Source organism: Nicotiana tabacum, unplaced genomic scaffold (assembly GCF_000715075.1).
Source record: "Nicotiana tabacum cultivar K326 unplaced genomic scaffold, ASM71507v2 Un00011, whole genome shotgun sequence".
NCBI lineage: Eukaryota > Viridiplantae > Streptophyta > Magnoliopsida > Solanales > Solanaceae > Nicotiana > Nicotiana tabacum.
In genome coordinates, this window is record NW_027438249.1 from 199,418 (window position 1) to 208,901 (window position 9,484).

The 9,484-nt window shown below is 30.2% G+C and overlaps 1 protein-coding gene across 3 annotated transcripts; it reads left to right on the forward strand.

Annotated features, from left to right (window-relative positions):
• The first annotated feature begins 226 nt into the window (after window positions 1–226).
• Window positions 227–9,102, forward strand: LOC107773907 (uncharacterized). Of its 3 annotated transcripts, XM_075248668.1 has the most exons (16): window positions 227–357; window positions 490–610; window positions 3,590–3,665; window positions 3,910–4,031; window positions 4,121–4,171; window positions 4,268–4,384; window positions 4,884–5,003; window positions 5,467–5,602; window positions 5,679–5,849; window positions 6,526–6,791; window positions 6,884–6,974; window positions 7,051–7,192; window positions 7,584–7,743; window positions 7,837–7,965; window positions 8,505–8,631; window positions 8,730–9,102. In XM_075248668.1, the coding sequence occupies exons 2-16, from the start codon at window positions 513–515 to the stop codon at window positions 8,970–8,972; spliced, it is 2,049 nt and encodes a 682-aa protein (XP_075104769.1). In that variant the 5' UTR covers window positions 227–357; window positions 490–512; the 3' UTR covers window positions 8,973–9,102. The 3 variants fall into 3 exon arrangements, with proteins under 3 accessions (XP_075104769.1, XP_075104770.1, XP_075104771.1); XM_075248669.1 differs by lacking the exon at window positions 4,884–5,003; XM_075248670.1 differs by lacking the exons at window positions 227–357; window positions 3,590–3,665 and having other exon boundaries at window positions 486–610.
• The last annotated feature ends 382 nt before the right edge of the window (window positions 9,103–9,484 follow it).

The window sequence follows — 9,484 nt, forward strand, 5'->3', positions numbered from 1 at the left end:
ATATAAGAAATTTTGAATAAAATTAACCATTCAAACTTACGTTAATTAATGATTAGTTAAAACACCAATTAATGCTAAGCTTTCTCTATATAATCCCAAGAAATGAGCTTGAATTTTACTCTCAAATAAACCTTTGTAACGCTTTTTTACTCTTTTGTATTCACACCTCAACCCACATACTTCTTTCACTATCTTTCATCAAAAAATATTTCACTCCACCTCTCTTCCTCCCCCCCCCCCCCCCAACAAACCAAGTCAAAAAACAAGACAAAATACTAAAGAATCCCAAGAAAATTATTCCTGAAAAAACCATAGAACATTTGCTTCTTGTCTTGCTTTTTCACACTCTATACACAGGTTATGCATTGTCTTTTCTGTTTCTGTTTCTGTTTCTTCTTACATTTTTTTTTGTTTCTTTTTCGTTTTTTACAAGAAAATGATTCTGGTTTTAATTAATGTGTATATATATGTGCAAATGTGGCTTTACAGGAAGTGAAAAAACTGGTTAGAAGATGAGAAAAATGAAGAAGAGAGAATGGAGCTCTATTCTTGGATGGTTGATCATTTTTCTTCAGCTATTTTTGTTGGCTGAATCTGCATTAACAAGAGAGTTAGAATTCTTTACCTTTCTTTTAAGTTTTATTATTATTATAATAACTTCACTTTTTAGTACTCTGCTATTTAACCTACATTAATTTAAGAAATTAAAGACTAAGGTTTTGTATGTTTAATACTATTTGTTTCTGTCAACTTGATGTTTGCTCAATACATCCTGGGAATAGAGTTCATGATTTTAATTAGTTGAGCTGACGATTTTTTTAAGTAAGGGTGGTATTTCGGGTTAGCTCCCGTACAGTGACAAAGCTAGGAATTTACCCAAGAGTATTTAAATTTGAAAGGAGTGAAAATAAATCTCGACAAAGAGTATTTAATATGTGTTATATACCTCTAGGTGTAATATTTTATCTATATACATCGTGCAATTTTTCGACAAAGGGTGATCATTGACCACCCTTATAACCACGTGGCTTTGCCACTGCTCCTGTACCTCGACTATTTTATTGATATATGCTATCTTTCGTTTGTATAAATATCGTATAACTCTACCACAAAAACTGGAACATATAGAAATAATAAACACCAAATAAAATTTTTTTTGCTGGAATTTAAGCACTATTTTTTCCAACATTATTAACCACTAATCCACTATCCTGAGATGCAACTGACGAGTCAAAATCTTAATAACTGAAAATTGTTTGTGGGGTTTTACTTGGGTTTAGTGGCTAATCTAATTTCGGAATTCTCTGTACCTTAATTCACTTGAACTTCTAATTGAAGGGTGAGATGGAGAATTCACACCTAATTTTTCTCTTCCTTTTCCTTTTATTTCTGTTTTATTTATTGTTTTTTCTTTCCCTTTTTTTCCTTTTCTTTTTCTTTTCTTTTTTTCTTAAGAAAAATCATAGGTTTCATTTCAATATATTCCTCCCTCCCACCCCACAACTATTGGATGATAAAATCAAAGCTCTATTGTTCCTTTGATTCAACTTTCTCTAAAGATTTCTTACCTTCTTCAATTTCTTCTATTTATTTACAATTTTATACCAGTCAAACAAAATTAGACTCGGAAAAAAGATTTATGGTCTTTAATATATCATAAAATATTTTGTCTATAAAAATATATCGTTATGAGCAAAATGAGAAATTTAATGTCAACGAATTTTTAAATATATATATTTTATTATTTTTTAACGCACTATAAAAAAAGTCCCACATCAAATTGACCAGTGTGTGTCATAGATTTATTCTAATAGTTTACATATATTGCCTACAGAGAAATTAAATTTACTCCTTGTTTAAAATATCGCAACGTATCTGAGCAAATGACACTTGTCAAGTGATTCTGTGATCGAATTTGCCTTTTCAGTTTCACACACTAATTTTTGTTCTCACATGAACTAAATTGTCATCTTTCTATTGAATATTTTCACCGAATTTATGGTCCTATCGTATCATGTTTTTCTTTTTATTCCTATTCCTATTCCTATTCACACCACACAATAACATCTCGTGAATGTCCTAAAAAACAAAAAGAAAAAAAGAAAAAAAAAAGTGATTTTCCCCCTTAACATTCTCCATTTTATTACTCCAACCACTTTGAATTTATATGTGCACCCCTTAACTTTAAAGAGCCTTCTTGAGATGACATTTAATATATGCATTACTCCCTCTGTCTTATATTATATGTCGTGTTTCTTTTTTACATGCCCCTTAAGAAATATTAATTAGAAAAGTGATTAGACTATTCTATCCTTAATTATGTCTTAAGATATAATCTCTCTTCATTGAATATCTATTATATGTGTTATCTCTATCTTCAAGAACAATTATTACTAAGAGTAAAAAAGAAAAAAAAAATCAATTTTGTCTTGAACTTCTAAAGTGACAAATAATTTGAGACAACTATTTTAGTAACCATACTTATTAATATGAGACGCAGGGAGTATATGCTATTTCTTTCACCCTATAAGAAATGTTGTCCCTATTTTATAGGGCTGCTATATATTATTCCCTCCGATTTACTTTACTTGATTTTTTGTTGGCCCCACAATATTTGATTTTTTTCAGTATCAAGTAGGATTTAAATTTTTTTTTTCAAAGTTACTCTCGGAGTAAAGAACTTAGGAGTATTTGTTATATAAATTAAGATTAATATAATCAATCTCATTATTAATTAATGCTAAAAAGTGAATTCCTTAATGTGTGAAAACAACCAAAGAATAAATTAAAATGGACCGAAGAAAATAATAGATTAGAAAAAAATCTCATTATAAAATTAGAAAATTATATGCAAGTAATTATTTATAAATAATGGGACTATTAACCTAGAAAATAAGATAACTACTTATTATAATAGTTAAGAACGTGGAACGTCATTATAGAACCAAGACGTTATTTTATTTAAATGGAGAACGATAGAACGACTTATGCCGCTGGCCCTTAAGAAAAACTCCATAGCTATTCAAACAACTAGAGCCAGATGTTTTTTGTTTAATTAAAAACAAAAAGGTCAAAAAGAATGATATTAAAGAGATAGAATGTACTGGAAATTAAAGAGAACCCGTGAATGAGAGATGTCACTTTTCGTTGGTGTCTGTGACTCTTTAGGCCAAACTGTTGACTAAATTTATATTTAGAGGCTCAAAAATGATATAGCCCTTGCACTTTTTCTCGTCTTTTCTAGCATTAAGAGTTTTTTTTGGTTTCCATCCCGTATTCGATATTTGTATTGGGGTCTGACTAAATTTGGGTCATGCCAAAAAGTTTGATATTGGGTACAACGCTCTCTAACAAAGATGATTTCATATTCAGGATTCGAATCCGAGACTTCTAATTAAAGATGAAAGAATATTTATCATTGTACCATAACCTTTTTTTGGTCCATTAAAAGAAAATTCACTTTATTTATTAGTAATTATGTTTAATCTGTGTGCTTATAATAGTTTAAGTCTGCGTTCTTTTCTATCATTTTCAATTCACTATTGCTTGGTCCCTAATTTTTGCTCTTTTTGGGGAAATTGTTTTGCAGAAAAATAAATAAGAAAAACAGCCAATTAGATGAGCAGTCTTTTCCACCAGTACAATTGCTTAGACTGGATGATTATGTAAAATCTTCTATTACCATCTTTCTAAAGCTTTTCCAATTTTTTATTTTATTTTTATTACTATTTCTCATAGATTAAACCAGAAAAAAAAAATAAAAAAAATGGTGGCTGATGAACATATAGGCAACTCAACTAATTTAGAATAATTGAAGTAAAGTTGATTGATATACAATTTTCCTTCTTTTATTTTAAGAAAAACCTTTTTTTTTTTTTGGTTTCCATCTTATTTTTTGTTCTTTTAAAGGTGGTGGTTAATAATGGAATATTCAACATCACTTTCTCTATTCCTGGAGGAATGGTCACTGGAATACAATACAATGGGATTGAAAATTTATTGGAAGATGAAAATGAAGATGATAATAGAGGGTAATTTTTTTTACACATTCTATTTACTTAATTTTTCTGTTTTCTTGGTTAAAATATTAACTTAATTTGAATTCTTGAAATGAAAATAGGTATTGGGATATTGTTTGGAACAAGCCAGATAAACCAGGAATTTTTGACAAGTACGTTTTATTTTCTTTTTTCCTACAAATTTTGATTCGTAAAATGCAATTTCAAATTATCATAAACTAAAAGGAATTTTTATTTCTGATATGCAGACTTCATGCAACAGATTTTAATGTTATTATGGCAGATGAAAATCAAGTGGAGCTTTCATTTAAAAGGACTTGGGATTCTTTAAATAATTCACATCTTTCCATGAATATTGACAAAAGGTGGTAATTTAAGTCTCTTTACCTTCATCTTTGCCATAATAATCGTTAAATGCTTTAGTATTATTCTCGTATTTTCTTACACTTAGTATTGTATTATTAATTATTCTCCTTACTTCGATTACCTTATTATCTTGCTGTTGTTAATGTTATCTTTTTTCCATGACTTCTACACTTCCGAATTTCTTAAAAGAACGAGAAAAATGGTGTGACTATAACCCTAAAAATGTATTATTATTATTATTATTATTATTATTATTATTATTATTATTATTACAATTAAGTCATTACTATTCCAAGAAGGAAAATTGTCATTAATTACTCATTTAAAGACGAAAAGGGAGTAATTTAGTCAAACATTCATTATAAAATAGTAAATGCTATTAACTATTTGTCGTGATTATGATTAAGTGATTCTTTTGTGTTTTTTTTGTGTTGTAATTAAGAAATATAATATTCGTTTTTTTACCAAACTTAATTTTTCTTTTCTCTAAGCTCGTAGGTTTATAATAATAAGAGGAAGTTCTGGATTTTACTCTTATGGGATTTTAGAACGTTTGGAAGGATGGCCAAATATTGATGTCTACCAAGGAAGAATTGTCTTCAAGCTCAAAGAAGAATTGTACGTAAATATAAATACTATAAATGCTTTTATTATTATTCTTTTTTTTATTCTCCTTTATATTTTTTCTATTTTTGAAAAATCCCCTTATTCACCCATTTTATATATTTAGTATGATTGTTTTTTGAATTATTTTTTGGGATAGCCATTCTTAGGGACGCTATTTAGGGATTAGTCGGTACTTATTTTGTCATGAAATTTTAAACTAAAAATATTAACTTCAGGACATTTTAAACTCGGGATATTTTTGTCCTGAAAAATTAAAATTCAAGATGCACTGACTAAATTTAGGGGTATATTTACATCTGGTAGCTAAAAAAATGTATAAAATTTGTATACTTTTTGTACATAATATACAGAATGTATATATATATAAATTATATATATTTTTTCGACTATTTTTACTATGGTTATACAGTATCATTTTTCCTTAAATTTAATGATTTTAAAATTGTTTGGGCAGGTTCCAATATATGGCGATTTCAGATGAACGGCAAAGGATTATGCCAACGGCCCAAGACCGTGAAATGGGCCAAAAACTTGATTATCCAGAAGCTGTTCTTCTTACAAACCCAACTAATTCTTTTATTAAAGGAGAGGTAACTTCAAATTCTGCAGTATTGTTTTAATTTTTTACCTTTAATTTTATTTATTTACTTGAAAATATGTATTTAGGTTGATGACAAATATCAATATTCTTGTGAGAACAAGGATAATCGGGTTCATGGGTGGATAAGCCCAAATCCACGAACCGGATTTTGGATGATCACACCAACCGATGAGTTCAGAACTGGTGGGCCTCTCAAACAAGACCTTACTTCTCATACCGGCCCAGTAAACCTCAATGTAAGTAACTTCTCCGGGTAAATTTCAAAAATAGCCGTTTTTCGAACTTGTAATTGAAAAATAGTCATAGATTCAAAAATCATTGAATAATTAACCAGTATTCAAAAATCAGGGCAGTATCTCCGATTGAAATCCATGACACTTTCATGGTGTTTACTTTTCACCGTATTTTCAAACTTTGGCTATTTTTCAAAAAAGGGTCCAAAAAGGGCTAGCCTGCACAACTTTTGCAATTTATCCATATATAAAATTTAAAAATTGATTTTTTCTATTTTTCGATTAAATTTTCATCTAATTCAACAGACTGCTGTTATTTTTATCGTGCAAAAGCTATGCATTTCAAAGTGTATTGGGTACATATTAAGCTTAATATTTTTGGGCAAAGATCACTTTTAGCCATCTGCCAAAACTATTTACATCACGGAACCGAAAAAGTGTTTAAAATTTGTATATAACATACAACAATGTATGTATATATAAAACATATATATTTTTTCGGCTATTAGTTTTAGAGCTGTTTTATAGTGTCATTTTTCCCGATATCAACCAAATATAACCTAAGAAGAAAAATGTGATCCATATGTAGAGTTGTTCATGGTTCGGCTTGGATTAGCTTTTCCCTAAAAATAGACCAAATTAATCGAGTACTAATTAATCGCGATAACATATTTAACAGATGTTTTTTAGTACACATTATGCTGGAGAGAGTTTGGGACTGAAATTTAGAGATGGAGAGCCCTGGAAAAAGGTGTTTGGCCCTGTTTTTACATACCTAAACTCACTTTCACCTGATGAGCTAGACACTCTTACACTATGGACTGATGCAAAAGAACAAATGTTCATAGAAACTGAAAATTGGCCATATAATTTTCCTCTTTCGGAGGATTTTGTTCGATCTGATCAACGGGGTATTGTAACCGGCAGATTACTCGTTCGTGACAGGTACATTTGCTTAAAATAACTCTACTATATAATATAAGAAAATGACTAAATTTTAAATGGTGATCAAGAAGCTAGAATTTTTTTTGTTGCAGCTATGAAAGTGATAAGCTTATTACTGCAAACTCAGCTTTCATTGGATTAGCTGCTCCAGGAGATGTTGGATCATGGCAAATGGAAAACAAGGTTAATATTTGTAAATTTCCAGCTTTTACTTGTGATTGGAAAAAAAAAATTAACCATTTTATGTGTTTTTCTACAGGGTTATCAGTTTTGGACTCAAACAGATACCGAGGGCTATTTCTTGATTAATAATGTCATCACTGGAAATTATAGCTTGTATGCTTGGATCCCTGGATTTATTGGAGATTACATGCATGATGCATACATCAATGTCAACCCAGGTTTGCAAATTAGTTTTAATTAATCCTATATTTACATCAAATAGTGAGTTGATATTTGAATGTCAATATTGTTTTTTCATCGATTATTAGAATTTCATCAATAAATTTGATACACCTTCCGTTTTATGTTATTTGGCAGTGTTTGACTTGGTAAGGAGTTTCAAAAGAAAAGTTTTTGACACTTACCAAAGTTAAACATGCTATGATATTTCTGTGGTTATAAGAGCACTTCATTACGGGCAAAACAAAAGGTTCGAAAAAGATTCCCAAATAGTAGTAAAAAAAGGCGTTATTCTTTTTGAAACAGACTAAAAATATAGAGAGTATTTAATCTGAAATAGAGCGGAAAATATGATTTTTCACTACTCAAATATGGCTACGGATAAAACAGGATCAAGAACAAGAGTAGAAACTCTCGTATACGATGCGCCAAGGAACGGTCCAACACTCTGGGAAATAGGAATTCCTGAAAGGACTGCTTCTGAATTCTTCATTCCTGATGCACAACCAAGACTTCTGAACCAATTATATGTCGTAAATAATGCAGAAAGGTGAGCTAAATTTCATTCAGTTAGCGATATTCTATCAAGTTTTATGTTGGTTTATTTTGCATAATCAGAAATGTATTTTGTTGGATTTTTCAGGTTCAGGCAATATGGATTATGGGATAGGTATACAGAGATATACCCTGATGATGATTTGGTTTTTACTGTTGGATTAAGCAACTATCAAACAGATTGGTTCTTTGCTCATGTCAATCGATATATTTACAAGTATGTTCACAACATCTTTACTCCCTTTAGCGCGTTTTATCATTTGAACGTTCCCTTTGCATAATAAGTGAAATTTCTAAGCGTGCTTAGTATGATAGAAGTCATTACAACTATATATATATCCTGTGTGTTTCCACAAGTGAGGTCTGGAGTATGATAGAAGTCATTGTTCATGAAAAATGTTTTCCCGGAAAAATATTTCCTCATCGCACCAAACACCAGAAAATGACTTTCTCATGAAAAATATTTTCTCGAAAATGACTTTCGTCATACCAAACATCCTCTATGTTATACTTTATAAAGAATATGGGCCATATATACCCAGAGGCAGATGTAGAGTTGTGACATCGGATTCAACCGAACCCAATACTTTATACAGAGCATAAATTTATGTATAATAATTTACTAAAATTATAATAAATAGAAGGTTTGAACCCATAAAGCTTAAATCCTGCATCCGCCTCTGCATATACCAAAAGAGAATAGAACATTGCATATTTTGATTTAGAGTGATCTTGATTATGGCCTTTTTAATGCAGTGATGATGGAAACAAGACTTATGTACCAACTACATGGCAAGTTCTATTTGATCTTGATGATATTGATCAATCAGCAAATTATACCCTTCAACTAGCATTAGCCTCAGCAAATGATGCTGAACTACAAGTATGGACTAATAATTTTCTCAATCATTTTACTTGTAACTATCCGCATATTTTCATAGCCTTTTCGACTAAGTACATGTATATTTTGCTATATTTTAGGTTCAATTTAATGATGCAGAACCAGATGCTCCTCACTATACAACAGGATTGATAGGCAAAGATAACGCGATAGCTAGACATGGGATTCATGGATTATACAGGCTATATACTATAAATGTTCCTGGTTCTCTTCTTGTATTTGGAACCAATGTTATGTATCTCAAGCAAACTAGAAGTGAAAGGCCTTGGAGAGGAATTATGTATGATTATATTCGTCTCGAAGGTCCTCCTGAAAGTTATTAATCTGGAGGAATTATTGAGCTTAAACTTTTGGGTGAAATAGAACGGGGAAATTTTGGGGTTGTAGATGTTGATAGAATTTGAATGCTCAAGAAAAGTTGATCATATCTATTTTTTTGATGTTTTCTTGGTAGGTGCCTGTAAATTTTGAGTAGCTTAGTCTACTAATCTTGAACCGGTAAAAATTTAACTGATAATAATGTGCTTAAGCTATCAAACTTCTTCTTTTTTTTTTCCTTCTTTGAGCTTTATGTTTCAAGCACATTGAAAAATAGCCATTGTTTTGCTTAAACACGGATAGTTCTAACATAATATGCAGGATTATAGAGCTCATGCGTATAAACTTCCAGTATATTACGTTGGAACTCTAGCGCATGGAAAGTTCCAGCATAATATGCAGGATATTGGAGCTCCTGCATCTAAATTTTCAACATATTATGGAACTCTATCACATTATAAAATTCTATCATATTATGCTGCAATTTCATAGGTAAAAAATTCGAATTCAAGCATAT